Below are 23572 nucleotides of genomic sequence, written 5' to 3'. Positions count from 1 at the left end.
AGGTATATGCTTAAACCTTTTTTTTCTCATTTTGCTGTGGAGGAACCAGGTTTGGTGAGTGAAATAACCAGCCAATTTAGCACAGCTAGCTAATGATGGTGGAGAAGGCAATGGCACCCCACTCCAGTACTCTTGCCTGGAAAATCCCATGGATGGAGAAGCCTGGTAGGCTGTAGCCCATGGGGTCGCTAAGACTCAGACACGACTGAGCGACTTCACTTTTCACTTTCATGCGTTGGAGAAGGAAACGGCAACCCACTCCAATGTTCTTGCCTGGAGAATCCCAGGGACGGGGGAGCCTGGTGGGCTGCCGTCTATGGGGTCGCACAGAGTCAGACACAACTGAAGCGACTTAGCAGCAGCAGCAGCAGCTAATGATGGAGCAGGAACTCCCACCCTGCTGTGTGATGGAGTCTAGCGTTAAGTAGAGAAGTCTGAGGGTGTGAACTCATGATCTGCTAAGCACCAGCCAGGGGGCCACGGGATTGTCAGTGAACCCCTCTGAGCCTGTGTTTCTCAAAGAAAAGCAGAGATGGTCAGAATCTTTGCCTCAACATGGGGAAGGCCTTATAGAAGGCATTTCTGGTACACTCTAGAAGTCCTTAGGAACAGTGTGTGCACATAATAGTCATTCAATGTCTATCAAATGCAGAAGCTCAGATGTTTGACTCTTCAAAACCAGATGCCTTCGTTTTATTTCTCATGGCTCAAAAAGCCAGTTAAAGCTTGAGGGGGAAAAATTACTTTCAAAAAACCTAACTGTGACTGACTAAGGGCTGTCAAATAAGTTTCTTTGGCATGGCTCCTGTGAGGTGGCATGTCCTGGGAGTTTCCATGAACTCATGGAACAAGATGGCAGCGGGGAAATTCTTCTCTTTTAGAGTCTTTTTTTTTTTTTTTTTTATCAAATAGCTTTGACTTTACTACTAGATTCAAAAAGTTTGAAAGTGCGAGTGTGAGTCTCTCCAGTTTTCAATAACCTCCAAGACTGGGTTGATGCGGTGGCTCCTGCATGTGGTTCACAATGACTGACAAGTGCATCAGCAGTCAGGTTATCCAGCTCAAGATCTGCACAGGACTCTGCCTTCTTGTGAATAAAGGGCCATCTTCCCCGACCACACGCATGGTTCTGCTCGGGCACACAAGCACTTTCTTTCATGCATTATGGCCCCCACGCTTCTCCAGGTTCAAGACTAAATTGCACAGTTTAGTCTTGCAGTGCTCCTTTATCGTTGATTTCCAGCTCTAGTGTCTTGGTAACTTTGGATTCTCTATCAGGAAAGGTCCTAAAATTCTCAATAAAAATCGTTTTATGGTTTCTTACAAAAGTAAACCTGTTCTTACCATATGACCTAGCAGATCACACTCCTTGGGATTTACTCAAATGAGTTGAAAACCTATGTCTACACTAAAGCCTGCACAGTTGTTTAGTTAGAGCAGCTTTCTTCATTAATAGCCAAATCTTGGAAGCATTTGAGAAGTCCTTCTAAGTAAGTGAATGGATAAACTGTGGTGCATTTAGACGTCAGAGTATTACTCAGCACTAAATAGAAATGGGCTTTCAAGTCATGAACAGAATGGATGAAACTTAAATGAGTATTACTAAGTGAAAGAAAACAGTGTAAAAAAGTTACATACAGTATGAGTCCAACTATGTAACATTCTGGAAAGGTAAAACTATGGAAACCATAAACAGATCACTGGTGGCCAGGAGTTAGAGGAGAAAAAGGAAGGAAGACAGCACAGAAGATTTTCAGGACAGTGAAATTACTGATACCGTAGTGATGGGTGGATGCATGTAGTGACGTGTATGCAGTGAAGTGAAAGTCACTCAGTCGTGTCCGACTCTTTGCAACCCCATGGACTATATAATCCATGGAATTCTCCAGGCCAGAATACTGGAGTGGGTAGCCTTTGCCTTCTCCAGGGGATCTTCCCAACCCAGGGATTGAACCCAGGTCTCCTGCCCTGCAGGAAGATTCTTTATCAGCTGAGCCACAGATGAAGCCCAGTGACATGTATACCCATAGACTATACACCACCAAGAGTGAACCCTGACATCAGCTATGGACTTAGAGTAATCATGATATGTCAATGTAGGTTCATTGAATGTAACAGATACACCACTTTCAGGGGACATGCTGATAACAGGGAGCCTGTGAGTGTGTACCACTTTTGGGGGTGTGTAAGAATCCCAGGGACGGGGGAGCCTGGTGGGCTGCCGTCTATGGGGTCGCACAGAGTCGGACACGACTAAAGCAACTTAGCAGCAGTAGCAGCAGCAAGAACTCTGTACTTCACATGCAATTCTGCTGTGAATCTAAAACTGTTTTTAAAAATTGTCTATTTTTTAAAAGGTAGTTTTACCTCACTTTCATTTTTTAAAAATGAATGAAGAACACACAATTCTTGCAGAATGGCTGTTACAAAAATGAAATGCCCAGTGGCTGGGAACCACTGTCCCAGATGCCTTTAAAGGAATCTTCTCCCAAGTGTTAGTCCTTCGTGTACACTTGGCTTTAGGTTAAACGAACACATCATATTTTACATAATCATACAGGCATGTGGGACATATACAAATATGTTCTTGCACCTAATTATAAAGCTGTTAGTTGATACTAAGCAAACATATATGCTAAGCTTAAATTTATCATCTTCAAAAGCCACCTCTGGTCCTGCTATGAGTTTTTTACTGCCAAAGTTTTAAATGTCTGCTATTCCTAAATCCCTCTTCAAGTCCAATTCCCATCCTATTTTTGTATAAGTTTTCTGCTAGAACTTCTCCTGCATGTCTAGAGGAGAACTTCTTCTAACAACCCCATGAAAATTACTGCAACGATGTACTGATTTAGTTTATGAGTTCATGAGAAGAGTCTGACAGGTCTTCTATGTTTATCTTTTCCTCCCTTGAGTTTAAGTGTCTCAGCTCAAGAACCTACTTAAACTGCTGGAATATATGGGAATTCCCTGGTGGCCCAGTGGTTAGGACTTGGTGTGTCGCTTCCATGGCCCAGCTTCAGGCCCTGGTCAGGGAACTGAGATCCTGCAAGCCACAAGGACAACCAAAAACAAAAACAAAACGTAACACTAAATGTGTTTTTTCAAACCATATATGGTGCCACAGATTATGACACTGTCCCTTCAGAGAATAACATCACCAGCCCTGACCACTGCCACCCAGTGAAGAATAACTATCCCAGGGTGACATGGCTGATGCCAACCATCCTCAACCCTCCAACAACTAGGTTGCTGGAGATCCCCAAAGAAAGCCTAAGGAGCCATCGCCAAGCCTTCTTCTGGTTCCGGTGGACATCTCTTGATGACAGAAGAGTCACAGAACACCTTTTGCATGCTGCTTATTTATTTTTTTATTAAATGGTACACTGAAAGTATAAAAGTTGCCTAGGTACAAGTAAGTTACAGAATAATACATACAGACACAATATGGACTACATGTGACTATTCTGTTTAGCTTCTATTTTGATGATTTTATATCATATCCAAAATGACAAACTCCAGCACTTTTTCTTAATCTAGTCCTGCATGATCGCAATTCCTGAGGTAAACAGTGTCCACTGCCAACATTCCTGGGTGTAAACCAAATCCTCTGAGAAGAATTCAGATAGTTATATCCCCCTATACAATACAGTGGAATTCATCATTGTAATCAGATACTATAGATTTCATTTAAAAAATGGAAATGAGCCCTTTATAATACTTCTACACCAGTATATGTAATTTTAGCCCACCAACAGGACCTCTCAAAAATCTTTTGACTTGTAAAGTATGATTTAAGGGGATTTCTTTAATAGTTTTCAGCATTCAGATAAAAATTCTTGGTTACATCTGTAAGGATTGAACTCCTTACACTGCAAACTTGACTAGCACCAGAAATAAAAGTTCAGAAATAAAGGTTCCAAAAGCAGCACAGACTCAACACCCCAAAAAGAATGCCAATTTTGCCAGCTACAGTCCTTCCTTATCACCTTCCCAATGGAAAATGTTTAAGCTAAATGTCAGTGTATAGGTGCCCACGAAGTTTTGTTCTGAATATACCTTGTATCTTGTGCCAATCAGGTTCTGTCTACTATACTCATTTGTTGCTTCAGTGAAGCCAGCCTGAAGACTCCACATTATAAAAATGTCAATAAATATCAAAGCGTTTTAGAGATGGCACTATAAGAAATCTTACTACTTTTCTATCCCAGGAATAAAACATGAAGTGACGGTTGGCCCTTTCATAGCTCATCTGGTAACTGCACAACTGAGGGCCCCAAGGAAGTTAAACAATGCCATCTTTTAAAAGGTACTTTCTGGTATTTCTCCTAAAGCCTGTCTCTTCATGCTTATTCCACAGTCTTCAAGTAATAAACTCTTTGTTTTACTTACAGCAAAATTAAAAGAATTATCCCCCACCCCCACCTTTTAATTAAATCTTCTAGGAGAAGCCAAAATTGTTTAAGAAAATAAAAAGTACATTGTTACCAAGTTTTAAAGTTCAAATTTAGATAGCAATTCAGATATTTAAACCTAATTATAAATAGTTATCTGAAAAATAGCTGGTTTCACACCCGCACCCACCACCCCCCCCCAAAAATCAAACTTTATAGGAATTAGTTTTTTCTGGCTTTATTGTTCTTTTAAACGTGTGTGTTTTTTTTAAATGAATGAATTTTCCTGTAAATCCACATTATTCCAGCCTGAAAGAAATTTAATTAATGTGCCATGGTAAAGAACAGAGCAAGGAATTCCCTGGAGGTACAGCGGTTAGGACTCAGCACTTTCAGTGCCAGGGCCCAGGTTCAAATCCCGGTCAGGGAACTAAGACTCCACAAGCTGCAAAGCACAGCCAAAGACAGAACAGAGCATATGGCTAGAAACACTTGATTTTTTCCTTTAGAATAATTTACAGGGTACCAAAAAAAAACCCCTTTCGTTTCTCACAGATCTAGGGACCTTTAAAATCGTCCTAAAAACCACATTTTCTTTCAAGTCAAATCTGTAAACTAGATGACAGAGTTAGCTTTTATTCACAAATGCAATAAAACGAGGGGCTAAAGGTTCTGCAGAAACTTCACATTTTTACAAGGTACAATACTAGGGATGAATTCTGATGACATTGGGAGAATAAATAAGTTATTTAATACATACAAGTTTAAGATCAAAGAAGCCCCAACTGGAAGTGTCATCTCTTTACCGTGGGTGAAGTAGGCAGGTTTTCAGCATTGCTGCCCCTCGCCTGCTCCTGCCGCAGGTGTTCTTCTGCAAGATACAAGCGAAGGTCAGTGCGCATCCCAAGTCAAAAGGGGCAGCAGGCAGACCTACCTATACATATTTTAGGATATTACATATTTATACCATACAAGGTCTTTAGATGGCTTAGGACAATGAAAAAAATGTTGGATTTTTTTTTAACACTATTGAAGAAATCAGAAACGTTTAAAAAATTTTTTAAGTGAAAAGAGTACACCCTGAAGTAAATTCATAGGTAAGTGCTTACAAACTTACACTGTATGTAAGGATTGGAATTCACAATAAAGGACTGTGTTTTCAATTAGTATTTTGAGGGATGCCAAAGTTCAACTAAAAAGAAAAAAAAAAAAAACAAAATTCTTCTTCAAATAGAAATCCTCCCAGCAGCACCCTCTTGTGGCAAGAAGAAAACTTCCTACCAAACTCAGAAAACCATCAATGAAATTGTAGGAAATAGTCTTCAGCCAAAACCAAGAGGCCGATTTTTGTTTAGTTGTGGGAAAACTAAGCCCATGTGCCACAACTACTGAAGCGGCACACGAGAACTTGTGCTCACAACAAAAGAAGCCACCGCAGTGAGACGCCTGCGCTCCCACAACGGGGAGCAGCCCCTCCTCGCTGCAGCGGAGAAAGCCCGGGAGCGGCAGCAAAGACCCAGCACGGCCAAGAACACGCACAGGAATCTTAAAAAAAAAAAAAAAAACTGCTTTCATGATGGCATGCTTTGGACTCATTTTCAAATAAAAGAGAGTTTAATTTTAGTGTTTTATGTTTCACCTGGATTGAGTTTATGTCAATAGAGGGTATATAATCTGAAGAATAATTTTAATATCTTTGTAACTTTCTCAATGTTATCAAATAAAACATATCGTTCACAGAATAAGTTTGAGTTGAGAAAGTACACAGGATGTTTAAATGTGTTACAGAAACCTTATGCAATTTGGGGTTAACAATTCTTCATGGTCCCTGTTGAGCCAAGAACATTTTTGACAATCAAGAAAAATAATCTGCAATATCACTGTTCTCCCATTAGTGCACTCATCTCCCTTCTGAGCCTTCCACAGAACAGGGATCCAAAGCTTTGTTGACCTCAACTCTATTTGATGTCTCTGGCATTTTCTGCAGAGAGGAGCCAAGGTAACCCCAGGACTCTTGCATCCCCTCTAGCACTCTCCCATTCCTGCTCCCCTCCCACTACAACTAAAATACCAACATCACAGGTCTGCTACGCTAACAAATGTTAATGCATACGCTATCCACTGGTGACAATTAAATAGAGAAACTAGTATTATCATATATTCTTTGTAAACACATAAAATGGTAAAGCCTTTTTGGAGGGGAATTAGTATCTACTACATTTTTTAATATACAAAATTTTGAACCAATTCTACTTCAAGGCATGTACATAAGAGAAATACTAATGCTACCCTGCAATACTGTAAAACCAAAAAATTTAAAACATACATTAGCAAAGAATGATTAGTAGTAGTACCACAGAATACTATAGACTATACAGGAAATTAAGAATGAGGTAGAAGCAGATTTACATAAATTGATAACACATGTGAAAAAATAAAGTGTAGGATAATATGTACAGAAACAGCACCTATAAATTTAAACAGAAATGACTCCTGAAGGACACCCAAGCTGCTAACAGTGCTACCTTCTGTGAAGGGGAGAGGAATTGAGGTGTTAGGGAGAGGTAAGGAGATGAGATTAGAGGGAATTCTACATTATATAATTGATGTTTAGAGATTTACTCTTGTACCGGGTGTTTGGTTTTGCTTTTAAGTTCTTGCCAGATAGTAGGCAATAATGGCAGTCCCTTACCAATACTTGAAAAAGTAAGTAGGAAAACATCTCATATTCTTTAAGTGGAAAAGGGCACAGGAATGGCAATCACGGGTGCTGATTCTGCTAAAAATGACCAGCTACAGGCATGGGCCTCTTAGTCTTGGTTTTCTCAACTGTAAAATAAGTGATGGGAATGATTTCTTTTCCAACATCCCATCAACTCAGAATTCTAAGATATATAGAAGGATAACTCTTAGTAAAGGCAGAACTAACCTCCGAGAGATCACTTTGCCTTCAGATCTTAAGAGACAGGGCAAACATTTAACATGATCAATATTGCTCATGGCAATTTAGGAAAACTACAAAAGACAATCTGCACTTGGATGTTTCTTAAAAGTTTATTTCAACAGTCAAGATTTATATTTGTTCTGATAATCAGCTGCCTGAGCCCCACCTATGCTGCTGCTGCTGCTGCTAAGTCGCTTCAGTCGTGTCCGACTCTGTGTGACCCCATAGATGGCAGCCCACCAGGCTCCCCCGTCCTTGGGATTCTCCAGGCAATAACACTGGAGTGGGTTGCCATTTCCTTCTCCAATGCATGCGTGCATGCGAAGTCGCTTCAGTCATGTCCAACTCTGTGCGATCCCATGGACAGCAGCCCACCAGGCTCCTCCATCCATGGAATTCTCCAGGCAAGAGTACTGGAGTGGGCTGCCATTTCCTTCTCCTACGACTGTCCTTAAAAAGAGAGATCAGCTGTACCATAGTTGGAAATACTGAGCTATAAACTATTCAATTTAGATGACCAAATTGAGGTCTTAGTGTTTGGATAAAATCAAAACAACTGAAAGTTCACTGGAAGAGTGAATATTCTTGAAAGAAATATGAGCCTTTCTCCTAAGAATTTATTTGTGAGTAATTACAACGTTAACACAAAGAATATTCACCCCACTCCCCGCTAAAAAAGAATCCTGAAAATGCAAAGGAGAGCACATAAACCTGTGACTGCTCTGTTCTCAGCAGTCTTGACTTTTCTCAGTCTGAGAGGGAAAAAGTAGATAACTTGATAAAAGCTCTTTCTTCAGTATGCTCAGGATCTAAGCCGCTCCAAACAGTACAAATCTATGGGAAAATCAAGTTTTTCAATACTTTTTTATAGAAATTATATCTAAGAATTTTGTCTAGTCTTCTCTCTGCTCCTCACAAGATTGTCTTTCCAAAAACCATTTTGTTTTTTTTTTGATGATAAATAACATATTAGATATAAATGGAATTAAATTATGACTCAAAATCTCAGGAAAAACTACCTCAAAGATAAAAATAGATAGGAAGAAAATACACGTGCTGAAAGCCAAGTGAGAAGTCTCAGAAATTCATACCCATTTGCTTTCTTCCACTAGGTTGTCTGCCAAGATTTGGGTTTGCAGGCGGGAGTGAAGACCCTTTCAGAAATGTATTTTGGTTGTCATCCTTAGTTCCATGCAAGAAATGAGCTAAAATCCCATATAAAAGAGGTCTATAGCAGAAAGAAAGTAAAAATCAATTAAATGTGCACAAACAGGAAAAACTTTAAAATATCTATTCTGTAAAAAGTAGTCTCTGACACCAAAATAGCCAAATAATTCACTAGACTTAAAAGAGTTGCATGGTTATTACCCAAACTGCAAACTATTCACGCTTTTTGAAATTTAAATTTGACTCTACAATTTTAAAATCCATAGGAAACATGTTAACAAGTTAAACCTCATCTAAACTGAAATACAAATTCAATCAGTGCACAGGAATCAGCTTTTTTTTTCTTTTTGAACTCCAAGTCCAGTATAAGATTTCCCACAACCTAACACTGTCTGACACAATACACACTTATTGGATTCATAAATTCTTATCTGGGTTCAAATCCTGGCCCTGCCACTTGACAGGACTCAGGATTCAACAAGATTTTTAATATCCCCAGCCTCATAAATGTTTCTTCCTCTATAAATGTGGATAAGTATACTCTCTATCTCATAGGGCAGTCACAGACCAAATGCATCAATAAATGTCAAGTGTTTAGAACTGTGCCTGGCATGTATTAAATGGTATATAAATGTAAGCCATATAGGTGTCAGGTAAGAATTAAAATTTTAAAAACTAAAGTTTACAAAACATTCTTTCCTCTATTTTATCCTCATCTTGTGATGTCATAATCATCATGTCCAGTTTATAAATGAGAAGACCACAGCTCACAGAGGATTTGCGAAAGGGCTGCTTGGATAGTAAGCAAGGTTGACACTTGAACCCCAAGTCCCATATTTTTTCCCTTAGCATATGCTGCCTGCTGCCCCTGCACCAATGGAAGCTGCTCTGATGACAATAGAGAGGTTTTCTCTTGTTTCCAGTCTCACAGTTCGAAAACATCAATTTAATGGACTGTCTTTTTGAGATTTTTATCTACTTACTAGCAGGTGTGACAGTTTAAAGTATGATATCCCTTCCCTTCAAAAGGTGGAGTCTTGCTCTCCTGAGTGTGAGCTGAACTCACATTTTCAAGGGCTAAGGCAGGCACCAAGTGACAGCGCTTGCAGCGTCAGAGGCTTGGCCATCAACAGCATCGTGGCACCCTTCCTGCCTTCTCCCTCAGTCACTCTGGGGAAGTCAGCTGCCACTCAAGCTGTCCTATGGAAAGGTACACGTAGCAAAGAACTGAGGCAGCCATGTGAGTGAGCCACATGGAGATGGACCCGCCAGCCCCAGCCAGGACTTGAGATGACTGGCCCCCCACCCGCCACCGGCCAACACCTTAACTGCAACCTCACGACTGAGGCTGAGCCAGGCCACAGAAGTCACTCTCAGATTCCTCACCACAGATAATAAATGTCTGCTATTTTAAACCACCAAATTCTGGGGTAACCTGTTATACAGCAACAAATAACTAATTGCACACAAAAGCAATGTTTCCATTCCACAAGGAAACCAAGAGAATGGGTTTCTCTATTTAATAAGATGCCTCAGCTCTTATAAAAGCAGTATCCAGGAATATAAAATAGGTCTCTTGGTCAACTTTAAACCATTCTTTCCCCAAATGTTAACTGATCAAAGGAGATTTTTAAATTAAAAAAAAAATTCTATTTGCCAAATTTACAATAAAACCTATTTAAGATTTAAAATTTTTAAGATTTAGGTATTTTTAAATGTTATGAGAAAACATATAACCAGCTCATTTAACCTGCGACTTCATCAATATCAGGTTTCTTTTTAAAAAAATCCTGAGTTAAAAAGTGATAATTGTTTTTAAAATACAGCTTTACAATGCCTTACTTGCAATTTTGAAAAACAGAAACTCTAAAAGCTAATTTTCTTCATAAATTTGGCACAAACTCACTTGGTGTTATAGCTTGATCTAACATAAGGTTATTAAATACTTTATCCTACATATTGTGACATTTTTTTAACTTTCACTGAAAAATATTAAAGTGAACGTTGAGTGCTACTTCAGACTTCCACTGGCATCCACATCTAATGCCTGGTATATGGACTTTATTACTTTTTAAAATCTAAAATCTTTTCAGTGGAAATGCTTTAAACAAAGCAATAAGTGTCCTTCAGAAAGCAAACTGTTGGCAGCATGACACATGAGTCAGAAAAGAACATGCCTGGAGAGAAATGGGAAAGAGGCCTTCTGAACTGCATGGTGCAGGGCATAAGGACAGACAGACACAACTGTACAGGCAGAATTGATGAAACTCCCAAAGTGACTGGTGGAGAAATGAGAACAAGCCAGAAGTACATGTGAGCTCTGAGATGAGGACCTGAATGGCTCTATGAGGAAGCTACAAGGGGTGGTTTGAAGAAATGAAAATAATGGACTTGATTTTTAGAAACACCAAGTTTGGATACCAGCAGAAATGTGTGCCCGCAATTCATGAGATCTGTCAGATTTAAGGCACAGTCACCAGTGTGGCGGCATCACTAAGGACTCAAGAATACTTGGAAAGAAAAGTGGGCAAGGGGTAAGAAGAAAAGTTAAGGACAAATCTTGGGGCAGTGCCCACAATTTAAAAGAACCTTCCTAAAGGAGTCAGTGGAGAAACTGAGATGACCATTAGGGAGACAGAAAAACCAAGACAGTAAAGGGTCATAAAAGACAAATGACAAAAGTGTTTTAAGGGAGAGCCGTTACTATTACAAAACACTGCAAAATTCAAGGAAAACTGAGCTTCTCAAACTGGAAATAGGCGTATTCCTACTCTCAGTGCTGGGGCTTGATACAAAGTAGAGGTTAAAGGTAGCCAATGATCCCAGAACATTCATTTTACACAAGGATTGGAGGGAGAGTTCAACTTAATTGGCATGTCATCTTAAACGTTTTTATGGTAAAACAATTACATCAGGAAGTAGAATGAAAACATTCAATAAACTTTTAGAATGAGAAACATGAGATTCAAGGAAATTTCTTGCTAGGGGAAGGCTACATGAGTTATGCTCCAGGTTTCCTAGGTATAATTTTTTCTGCCATTCAGGGGACCTCAAGAAAAAGTTTATGAAACATTGAAGTAGAAAAAGAACAGTGGTCACTCTTTTTCAAGAGCATAGTTTCAGTATAAGTGATGAGGAGAGAACTTCAAATGTAGAGAAAGCAAAACATTTCAGTATAAATGAGGAGAAAATTTAAAATGTAGAGAAGGCAAAAAAATGTAGATAAAAAAATGAAAACAGAGGGTTGATTTTCACTAACTTCAGTGGTAAAAATAGGTTTTCTGGGGAATGGGGAGAACTGAGTACACTCCTAAGCTGAAATAAAGGAAGCAGAGGAGGAAGATTAAATATGAGGCAGCAAACAATTGACAGAGCAAAGCAGCCTCAGATGAAAAACAAAAGGATGGCTCAAGAAGCAAGAGACATGACCCTTAGAATGAAGCAGGGCTGCTCCATCCTCTGAAACCACAGGCAGCTTAGCACTTACTGCCGCACACCTTGGATGTGGCACAGTGCCAGGCACACACTGGACCCAAATAAACAACTGATGAATTCAAATGAAATAAAACTACCACTATACAATTACGACACCAATACAATAATATCTGAAAACTCATTTTTTTAAAAAAACTTCTTACATTGTATTATCCTTTGAGTCTTCAAATGCATTTAGTTCATGGATGAGAAACTGTCTGTCCAGTGGAACTACAGGTTGACCAGATTCTAGGGGGGAAATCACAAAACACTGAGGCTTTATTACTCTAAAAAGTAAATAGGATTTTGATAAAAACCACACTTATGAGGTATATACATTTTTCAGATTTTAGAAGAGTGATGATGGCACACACCAAGACAGACGCAACTGTGATTTTATGATTTTCAAAATGCCTACTTTATTAAATGCATATCTTTAATATAAATGCAGTTTTTAAACCCCCCAATTTTGAGTTGGGAAATTACTGTTTCTATACTAGACTTGAGAAGTCCTATTTTCTAAGAAGCCTACAAATTAAATACATGACAGCACTGATATCCATTTGTTGGCAATAAATCTAAAAGTAAAATGAACACTAAATATGAAGTGCTGGCAAGGATTCAGGGCAACTGGGAGGACTCTGCTGGCAGAACAAAATGGTGCACTCACTTACAAAGGTAAGCAGGTACTGCCCATATACAACCCAGCAATGCCACTCTCAGCTCTTTACCCAAGAGGAGTGAAAACAACGTTCAGACAATCCTCCTAAGTGAATGTTTAGGAGGTAGCATAGCAGCTGCATTCATAATTGCCCAAAACTAGAAACAACCCGAATGTCCATCAACTGGTAACAGATAAATCAACAGAGCCATACAGTGGAATGCTATTCAGGGGGGGAAATAACAGCATAGTCTCAAATGCATTATGCTGAGTGAAAGGAAGCAGATTCAAAATGCTACATCCTATACGATTTCACTCATACGACATTCTAGAAAAGGCAAATGACCAGGTACAGAAAATAACACATCAGAGGTTGACAGGAGTTGAGAGTAGGCAAAGAAGTTATCTACAAAAGGGCACAGGGAATTTTTTTGAGGTCGTAGAAATGTTCTATATTGTGATTGTGGTGGAGCCACACAACTGTATGAATTTGGCAAAATCCACAGAACTACATAGTAAAAACGGTAAAGTATCTTTATGCTAAAGTACATCTCAGTTTTTTAAAAGTCAAGACTCTGTAGAAACTTGACTACTGTCTCCATATTTCATTCTAGGTAAGCACAAGTCCAGTACAGCTAATTGATGACATTTTCACATTCTTCTGTTCTGAGTAGTAACATATTATACAGCTATCTATAACAAACTGAGGAAAGTGAAGATATTGACACTGATGATCCTTAAACCAATAAAAATCATCAGTCTTTATTCAGTTAAGGTTAAAGAACATTAAAGACCTAGAATATTAACAAAAGATCTATCCAACGGAAAGTTCCAGCATCACAATAAGGAATCCATTCTCTCTTTCAAAGTCTACTTCATGATCTCTTTTCTTTAAAGAGGCGTATCTCCAAGGCACCAAATAGTCTTAAAGCATATGTTAAACGTTGGACAAGGGAATCAAGTCATGTACACGGAGGGTGCTTTGATCGTCCTCCCAACCTCATTTCCCCCAGCCTAGGGGCAACAACGATCCTGACTATTGTCCCTATTCTTCTAGTTCTTTTGCTTTCTTTCTTAAGAAATAAAATTTAACAGATAAAGTAAATTTTGCTTTAATTGTTGACCCCCTTCCCCCAATACCATTTCTCTCCCCCTCATCACTAGAATGAGCTTGGAGTTTATCTTCCTAATTGGTTTCTTTCTTTTTAAAATTTTAGTTGATTCACAATAATTAGTGTGAGGTGTGCAACATAGTGATTCGAAATTTCTATAGATTATCTAGTCCTTTTTAAATATAACGCTTTTACATACATCTGAATACATGCCTAATCAATACATGGAGCAATACTTTGAGGCTTTATCTTCAGTGTTTTATATTTTTTAACAAAGAATATATAGTAAGTCTCTGTGTATTTTTAAACCATATACATAGGAAAAAGACTGACAGCACACAAGGCAAAACGTAAATAACTGTTTATTCTCAGAATCAGAAATTATGATTTTCAAAGTATGCACCTAGGTTAAGTGTTAGTCATTTTCTCCTACAGTCCAATAAATATCATGAGAACTTGTTCAAGCTGTGACATGAAAAGAGCCCTTGGGATTTTTATGTCCCAGTCATGTCCCAGATGACACCGTTTGGTAATGGAATTAGATTTCTAGGCTAAACACTTTCTGAGAATAGGGGGAAGGGAAAAGGCAGATTTCACCTCAGGTGATTAACAATAAATAACCTCTTACCTGCTATGAGGACCGACGCTGTATACTTGTATTTGTTGAACTCCAAATACTCCCGAATAAGCTCATTAATTAGAAAGTTTTCATGAGACAACGATGGCCGAGGTTCACTTTCATCATCAAGGGCATTGAAAACTTCTGCACGAATCCTTGCTTTTAAATGCCCTAACACTCCTCTTTTTTCCAAAGTGTCCTTTAAAACTGTTTAATATAAAGTATTAATGTTTCAGTTATAGAATAAATTTTTGCCATTCTTAGGCAACTTTAAAACAAAATGTTTAAAATATTACATCCTTTCAATCTATACGACAAACTGAACAATCATCATATTAGCTACCACGCGGAGAAGGCAATGGCACCCCGCTCCAGTACTCCTGCCTGGAAAATCCCATGGATGGAGGAGCCTGGTAGGCTGCAGTCCATGGGGTCGCTAAGAGTTGGACACGACTGAGTGACTTCACTTTCACTTTTCACTTGCATGCATTGGAGAAGGAAACGGCAACCCACTCCAGTGTTCTTGCCTGGCGAATCCCAGGGATGGGGGAGCCTGGTGGGCTGCTGTCTCTGGGGTCGCAGAGTCGGACACTACTGAAGTGACTTAGCAGCAGCAGCAGCTACCACAAGCCATATTTGCAATAAAAAATAAAAGTTCCCGAACTGCAATGATTTACTACTTTAATTTAGTTAACCAAATGTAAGTTTATCCTTCCAACAGTGTCACTGTAAGAGGCTACAGACTGATACATAAGCTTTAGTGAAGAGTAAAAGGGGGGAAGAATTATACTCAGCTTACTAGGACCTGAACTTGTCTCCCAGTGTCTCATATCTTTTCAAGAGTAGTTGTCACAGAAGACAGGTTGGGTTGTTGTTTATTTGCTAAGTTGTATCCAACTCTTTTGCAACCCCATGGACTATATAGCCTGCCAGGCTCCTCCATCCATGGAATTTCCCTGGCAAGGATACTGGAGTGGGTTGCCAGTTCCTTCTCCAGAAGATCTTCCCAACCCAGGGATGGAACCCACATTTCCTGCATTGCAGGTGGATTCTCTACCACTGAGCCACCTGGAAAGCCCAAGAGACAGGTTCAATTTGTCACTAAAAACCTCTGGTCTAGAAAGTATATGATTGAAAATAACAAGTACACTCCAAAAAGGAAGGATTGTGTTGTATCTTTTGTATAAAACTGATACCCAGAACCCTTGGGAAATGGCCCATTCTGAACAAAAGAGATGGGCTTTTGTTCTGGGGTTTTGTTTGTTTTTTAAAGATAACTATGAGTTAACTCCTTAAAACTGTAAGATTTGGGGCTTCCATATGGGTCAGTGGTGAAGAATTTGTCTGCCAATGCAGGAGACATGGGTTCCATCCCTGATCTAGGAAGATCCCACATGCCACAGAGCAACTAAGCCCATGTGCCACAGCTACTGAGCCTGTGAGCCCAAGAGCCGCAACGAGTGTGCCCAAGTTCCAAAACCACCGAAGCCTGCAAGCCCTAGAGCCTGTGCTTCTGCAAGAGAAGCCACCGCAGCGAGAAGCCCGTGCACCGCCTCTAGCGAGCAGCCCTATTCTCACCACTAGAGAAAAGCCCCTGCAGCAACAGACTCAGCACAGCCAAAAATGAATCAATAAATCTTAAAAAAAAGTAACATTTTAAAATTGGAGCAATATTGCATAGGAACCTGGAACGTTAGGTCCATGAATCAAGGCAAATTGGAAGTGGTCAAACAGGAGATGGCGAGAGTGAACGTCGACATTCTAGGTATCAGCGAACTAAAATGGACTGGAATGGGTGAATTTAACTCAGATGACCATTATATCTACTACTGTGGGCAGGAATCCCTTAGAAGAAATGGGAGTAACCATCATGGTCAACAAGAGTCCGAAATGCAGTACTTGGATGCAATCTCAAAAATGACACAATGATCTCTGTTTCCAAGGCAAACCATTCAATATCACAGTAATCCAAGTCTATGCCCCAACCAGTAACGCTGAAGAAGCTGAAGTTGAACGGTTCTATGAAGACCTACAAGGCCTTTTAGAACTAACACCCAAAAAAGAAGTCCTTTTCATTACAAGGGACTGGAATGCAAAAGTAGGAAGTCAAGAAATACCTGGAGTAACAGGCAAATTTGGCCTTGGAGTACGGAATGAAGCAGGGCAAAGGCTAATAGAGTTTTGCCAAGAGAATGCACTGGTCATAGCAAACACCCTCTTCCAACAACACAAGAGAAGACTCTACACATGGACATCACCAGATGATCAACACCAAAATCAGACTGATTATATTCTTTGCAGCCAAAGATGGAGAAGCTCTATACAGTCAGCAAAAACAAGACTGGGAGCTGACTGTGGCTCAGATCATGAACTGCTTATTGCCAAATTCAGACTTAAATTGAAGAAAGTAGGGGAAACCACTAGACCATTCAGGTATGACCTAAATCAAATCCCTTATGCTTATACAGTGGAAGTGAGAAATAGATTTAAGGGACTAGATCTGATAGACAGAGTGCCTGATGAACTATGGACGGAGGTTCGTGACACTGTACAGGAGACAGGGATCAAGGCCATCCCCAAGAAAAAGAAATGTAAAAAAGCAAAATGGCTGTCTGAGGAGGCCTTACCAATAGCCGTGAAAAGAAGAGAAGCAAAAAGCAAAGGAGAAAAGATACAAGCATCTGAATACAGAGTTCCAAAGAATAGCAAGGAGAGATAAAAAAGCCTTACTCAGTGATCAATGCAAAGAAATAGAGGAAAACAACAGAATGGGAAAGACTAGAGATCTCTTGAAGAAAATTCGAGATAAGGGAACATTTCATGCAAAGATGGGCTTGATAAAGGATAGAAATGGTATGGACCTAACAGAAACAGAAGATATTAAGAAGAGATGGCAAGAATACACAGAAGAACTATACAAAAAAGATCTTCATGACCCAGATAATCATGATGGTGTGATCACTCACCTAGAGCCAGGCATCCTGGAATGTGAAGTCAAGTGGGCCTTAGAAAGCATCACTACAAACAAAGCTAGTGGAGGTGATGGAATTCCAGTTGAGCTATTTCAAATCCTGAAAGATGATGCTCTGAAAGTGCTGCACTCAATATGCCAGCAAATTTGGAAAACTCAGCAGTGGCCACAGGACTGGAAAAGGTCAGTTTTCATTCCAATCCCAAAGAAAGGCAATGCCAAAGAATGCTCAAACTACTGCACAATTGCACTCATTCCACACGCTAGTAAAGTAATGCTCAAAATTCTCCAAGACAGGCTTAAGCAATAAGTGAACCAGGAACTTCCAGATGTTCAAGTTGGTTTTAGAAAAGGCAGAGGAACCAGAGATCAAATTGTCAACAACCGCTGGATCATGGAAAAAGCAAGAGAGTTCCAGAAAATCATCTACTTCTGCTTTAGTGACTATGCCAAAGCCTCTGACTATGTGGATCACAATAAACTGTGGAAAATTCTGAAAGAGATGGGAATACCAGACCACCTGACCTGTCTCTTGAGAAACCTATATGCAGGTCAGGAAGCAACAGTTAGAAGTGGACATGGAACAACAGACTGGTTCCAAATAGGAAAAGGAGTACGTCAAGGCTGTATATTGTCACCCTGCTTATTTAACTTATATGCAGAGTACATCATGAAAAATGCTGGGCTGGAAGAAGCACAAGCTGGAATCAACATTGCTGGGAGAATTATCAATAACCTCAGATATGCAGATGACACCACCCTTATGGCAGAAAGTGAAGAGGAACTAAAAAGCCTCTTGATGAAAGAGGAGAGTGAAAAAGTTAGCTTAAAGCTCAACATTCAGAAAACTAAGATCATGGCATCCAGTCCCATCACTTCATGGGAAATAGATGGGGAAACAGTGGAAACAGTGTCAGACTTTATTTTTCTGGGCTCCAAAATCACTGCAGATGGTAATTGCAGCCATGAAGTTAAAAGACACTTACTCCTTGGAAGGAATGTTATGACCAACCTAGATAGCATATTAAAAAGCAGAGATATTACTTTGCCAACAAAGGTCCGTCTAGTCAAGCTATAGTTTTTCCAGTGGTCATGTATGGATATGAGAGTTGGACTGTGAAGAAAGCTGAGTGCTGAAGAATTGATGCTGTTGAAGTGTGGTGTTGGAGAAGACTCTTGAGAGTCCCTTGGACTTCAAGGAGATCCAACCAATCCATCCTAAAGGAGATCAGTCCTGGGTGTTCACTGGAAGGACTAAAGCTGAAACTCCAATACTTTGGCCACCTCATGAGAAGAGTTGACACACTGGAAGAGACCCTGATGCTGGGAGGGATTGGGGGCAGGAGGAGAAGGGGACGACAGAGGATGAGATGGTTGGATGGCATCACCGACTTGATGGATATGAGTTTGAGTAAACTCCGGGAGTTGGTGATGGACAGGGGGGCCTGGCGTGCTGCGGTTCATTGGGTCACAAAGAGTCAGACATGACTGAGCGACTGAATTGACTGACTAGAAATCTAACATGTAGCCTTATCAATGCCATCTTAAGGAATCTGGGATATATATGCTGAATGTAATCTAACATCTTGATGAGCAAGGGTCACTATTACAAATATCAGTAGTTATGATAATAATATTTTAGCTATAAATAATAATGTGGATAGGGCTGAATTGGCATTATCCCTTACAGTTGTCTAGAAACTTTTTTCTCCATGTGGTCCCTAAGAGCTAAATCACAACTCCAAAGAAGCAACACATTTCACCCATAGTGCCTAGAACAGAGTAAGAAATCAATAAATGCTGCCTAAAGGCTTTATAATATTGTGCTGTATACTTGCGCTCAGTCGCTCAGCCATGTCCGACTCTCTGCTACTCTACGGACTGAAGCCTGCCAGGCTCCTCTATGCATGGGATTTCCCAGGCAAGAATATGATAGTGGTTTGCCATTTCCTTCTCCAGAGGATCTTCCTAACCCAGAGACTGAACCAGAATCTCCTGCATTGGCAGGTGGGTTCTTTACCACTGAATCACCAGGGAAACCCTGTGCTGTATACTACTGGTGTAATAAATATATTGTGCTATAAATAAGTACACCACAATAATGACAATTCATAAAGGGAGCCCATGTAGGCACAGACATGAAACTATTTTTAAGCTTTGATAAACAACAAAAATCTGGGTCATATGCTTAAAGGGATAAATCTAGACTAGACTTTAACCTTCCTTGCTCTTTACATTTAGATCATCTCCTCAACCTTTTTTTGCAGGTAGGTTAAAAGTAGTTACCACCCAATCAGACTGTGTAACAGGCCCATGAAGGGAAGGGAAGGTACAGCTTTATTATGCTGGAATCATTACTAAACCTGTTCTCTAATCCCATCTTTAGAAATTAAAGAGATTCCCCACTATACACAACCAATTACTCTGTATATGTATACAGCGTAGCCTCAAATTCAGCAGAGAAATGAGAATTAAGAAGCTGGACTTCCCTGGTGGTTCAGTGGTTAAGAGTCTGCCTGCCACCACAGAAAACCCAGGTTTGATTCCTGGTCCAGGAATATTCCACATGCCACGTGGCAACTAAGCCCATGTGCCACAACTACTGAGTCTGCTCTAGAGGCCGTGCTCCGCAACGAGAAGCCTCCGAAAGGAGAAGCCAGCACACCACCACTAGACAGCAGCCCACACACACTCACTGCAGCTTGAGAAAGCCCGCACACAGCAGTGAAGACCCAGAGCAGCCAAAAACAGAAATAAGCAGAAGAAGAATCTGCAGTTAGGAACCTTGCATGTCATCCTTACCTCAGGGCTAGTTCACTAACTCCTGCCTCACCTGCCTTCTCCAACATGAGCTCTGTCTCTGAGGCAGAACCAAGTAAGGCAGGAAAACGTGAAGTGAAAGTGCTTTAAAAAGGTGAAAGCCCAAGTAATATAAATGACTGGCAAACATTTCATTAGATTTCTCTTGAACACTAGGCACATTCAGAGCTGAAGAATGCAGAAAACACCTAAAGGGCTCCCTACATCTGTGTAATACATCCCTAATCTCCATGCCATTCTGACCCTCACTCTATTATCATGTTTATTAAAACACTGCACCATGACAATTTCTTCAGATAGAGCTTCTTAACCTGGTTTATATCCTCGGACTGAAAGTGGTGAAAGTCGCTCAGTCAGGTGGGACTCTTTGCTACCCCATGGACTATACAACCTTTTACCAAAATTGTAAAATATTAAACAACAGGAAACACAGTGTGCTGTGTGCTAAGTTACTTCGGTCATATTGGACTCTCTGCAATGAAGAACAGAGAGTTCTATGGAGCATCCTTCTATGAACCGTAGCCTGCCAGGCTCCTTTCTCCATGGCATTTTCCAGGCAAGAACACTGGAGTGGGTTGCCATGCCCTCCTCCAGGGGATCTTCCTGACCCAGGGATCAAACCTGAGTCTTTTTCCTGAATTCGCAGCAGGTTCTTTACTAGTTGTAAATCCTGGGAGGTAGCATGCAACATTACAGGTGATGTGTGTTTCCTGGGGAGAGGGTACACCAGTTTATGTCGAGTCTGTCCTTGTGGATAGAGGTATGCCTTTTTTTCTGGGCCCCACTGTGTGATCTTAGTTCCCTGACCAGGGATGGAAACCGGGCAGGCTGCACCGTGTGTGTGGGGCTGGGGGGAGCGGGTGTGTCTTAACCACTGCACCAGGGAAGTCCTAAAGGTATGCCTTTTTAATGACTGTTCACCAGCCTGAGGCCACAAATATACATTTATATCAACAGTTACTGAATCATATGCTCAAATCATTTTCTCCAACAAATCTCTAGGAATCACTGATTTATAGCCTAAATTTCCCGAAAACTGGAACTGGTCTTATTGCAGATACTGAGTATCACTCAGTAACTAAGACCTGCAGAGCCAGTGCAGCATCTCCTAAGTTCTCCCTCTCTGCCTTTTTCTAGCTAAATTACTTTGGGTGAGTTGTTTCACCTCTCAGTGCCTCAATTTCCTAATCTCTGAAATGGGCATAAGGTTGATATATGGAATCAATCAGATAACACAGGGGCTGGGTAGTGCCCGACAGAAGGCTCGATCACGAATAACCATAATTACTATTACTTGTCTGGACATCTGCGTCAAAACTAACGGTATACAAATGTTCTCAGCTTAAAAGACTCGACTCTTTGTGGAAGTTTTCTTAAAAACACAGGAAAATATGGTCAGGCCAGACACCTTTCTACCTACAGTTTTTCCCCATGGAAAATGGTGACCCACCTCGCGGGTGGCTGTACGGATTCAAGGAGATACCCAAGGAAATGGTTTACGTTTGGGCCGAACAGCAACAGTGGTTGTTTCGGTATTGCAATCATCAGACCGGAGGGAAAGGCCAGGTCCAAGGCCTCGCCCCCAGCAGGGTCCAGAAAGATGAGCCTGAGCCCCAAGGTGCAGGACTTCAGACCTCTCAGGTACCCGCGGATCCCGGGGCTCCTCCTCCAGTTCAAAGTTGGTTTAGAAACAGCCCCCATGCAACCACATCCCTACCCCCAGGGGCCCGAGCTGCAGCCGCCACACCCGCCGGATGCTCCACAGGCCCTGACGCCACAGAACGACCCTGGGAAAGGTTGACTTTAGTGTTCCGCGGGCCCTCCTTTCGTCCCATCCTTTTCACAGACTGAAGGTCGACACGTTTCACCAGATAGACCTCCCAGTCGCACTCACCGGCCTTCAACTCAGCGACAGTCGCCATTTTTCAACGGCCGCCGGGGGCGCGCCTCGGCTATGAGCACGCGCAGTTCCGTCCCGCTGTGCGCCGTGGTCTGTAGCCAATAGAGGCGCCGCTCTAGCCGTGCCTAGTCCCGCCTCTCTCCATTTACGATCTCCGTGGTTGGATGGGTGGTGAAGGTCCGGAGAGACCCCACCAATCACCGAGGCGGGAGCTCTAGGCCGGTGCTGAGGGAGTAGGAAGAGGAAATTGTAGTTGAGGCAGGTAGGAACCGTTACTACGAACACTGCTGCGGCGTAGGGCTTAGTAAGCTACTAAACCCTTCGTCATCTGCCCTCTGCTCATTTCTGCAGCCTCAGGCACTAGTTGTTAATAGTTACCGTGTATTAAACTTTAGCATACGTGGGAATCACCTAGAAATTTTCTTAAAACAGATTTCTAGACGCCATCCCGGGAGTTTCCGATTGGATAAATCTGGAGTGAGATCCGAAAACTGCATTTCTGACAGGCTCCTAGATGATGCTGATGCTGCTCGTCTTGGGGATCATACCTTGAGAACCACTGTATTAAGGACTTAACAGTGCTCCTGACATTCCCTAAGCTTTTTACATGCGTTGACATTGATTTCTCTTATGATTACTCCACAAAGTAGTGAAGTGAAAGTCGGTCAGTTTTGTCAGACTGTTTGCGACCCCATTGACTATGCAGTCCATGGAATTCTCCAGGCCAGAATACTGGAGTGGGTAGCCTTTCCCTTCTCCAGGGGATCTTCCCAACCCAGGGATCAAACCGGGGTCTCCTGCATTGCAGGCGGATTCTTTACCATCTGAGCCACCAGCGAAGCCCAAGAACACTGGAGTGGGTAGCCTATCCCTTCTCCAGCAGATCTTCCCAACCCAGGAATCAAACCGGGGTCTCCTGCATTGCAGGCAGATTCTTTACCTACTGAGCTATCAGGAAACTGTTTAAAGACTGAAGAGGCATAACCAAGATCACCAGCAAATGGTGGAGAGGCCCCTTGCTCTTCAACGCCTGTTCTCCCCACTGGCACTTAATACTGGACTGTGCACATACGGATTCCAAGAACTAGTTGTGAAGATGATTGATGACGAATAAGCTCTAGCATTCCAAGGAAATGAAAAAAAAAAAAAAGAAAGAAACATGGAAATAATGTACCCAAAACTGAGTGTGAGGTTCTGTGATTCCAGTTATATAGCCAGGAAGATCAACATTTATGACCTAGAAGAGTGCCACTTAATCACTAGTCTTAACCCAACAATAGATTTTGAAATCTATTAGTATAACCTAAGGATAGAAATGGTATGGACCTAACAGAAACAGAAGATATTAAGAAGAGGTGGCAAGAATACACAGAAGAACTATACAAAAAAGATCTTCATGATCCAGATAATCATGATGGTGTGATCACTGACCTAGAGCCAGACATCCTGGAATGTGAAGTCAAGTGGGCCTTAGAAAGCATCACTACGAACAAAGCTAGTGGAGGTGATGGAA

The 23572-nt window shown here is 41.1% G+C and overlaps 1 protein-coding gene across 1 annotated transcript; it reads right to left on the bottom strand.

The window, feature by feature from the left end:
- Nucleotides 1-3343: 3343 nt before the first annotated feature.
- On the bottom strand, nt 3344-22158 carry FOPNL (FGFR1OP N-terminal like). The gene is made up of 5 exons (XM_027527204.1): nt 22054-22158; nt 14378-14575; nt 12141-12225; nt 8427-8563; nt 3344-5262 (listed from the first exon to the last, which is right to left on the bottom strand). Exons 1-5 carry the CDS (start codon nt 22079-22081, stop codon nt 5186-5188), a joined length of 525 nt encoding a protein of 174 aa, XP_027383005.1. The 5' UTR covers nt 22082-22158; the 3' UTR covers nt 3344-5185.
- Between the last annotated feature and the right edge of the window lie 1414 nt (nt 22159-23572).

Source organism: Bos indicus x Bos taurus, chromosome 25 (genome assembly GCF_003369695.1).
Source record: "Bos indicus x Bos taurus breed Angus x Brahman F1 hybrid chromosome 25, Bos_hybrid_MaternalHap_v2.0, whole genome shotgun sequence".
Lineage (NCBI taxonomy): Eukaryota > Metazoa > Chordata > Mammalia > Artiodactyla > Bovidae > Bos > Bos indicus x Bos taurus.
The sequence above is the reverse complement of the archived record's forward strand: the minus strand, read 5'-3'. Positions and strand labels throughout refer to the sequence as shown.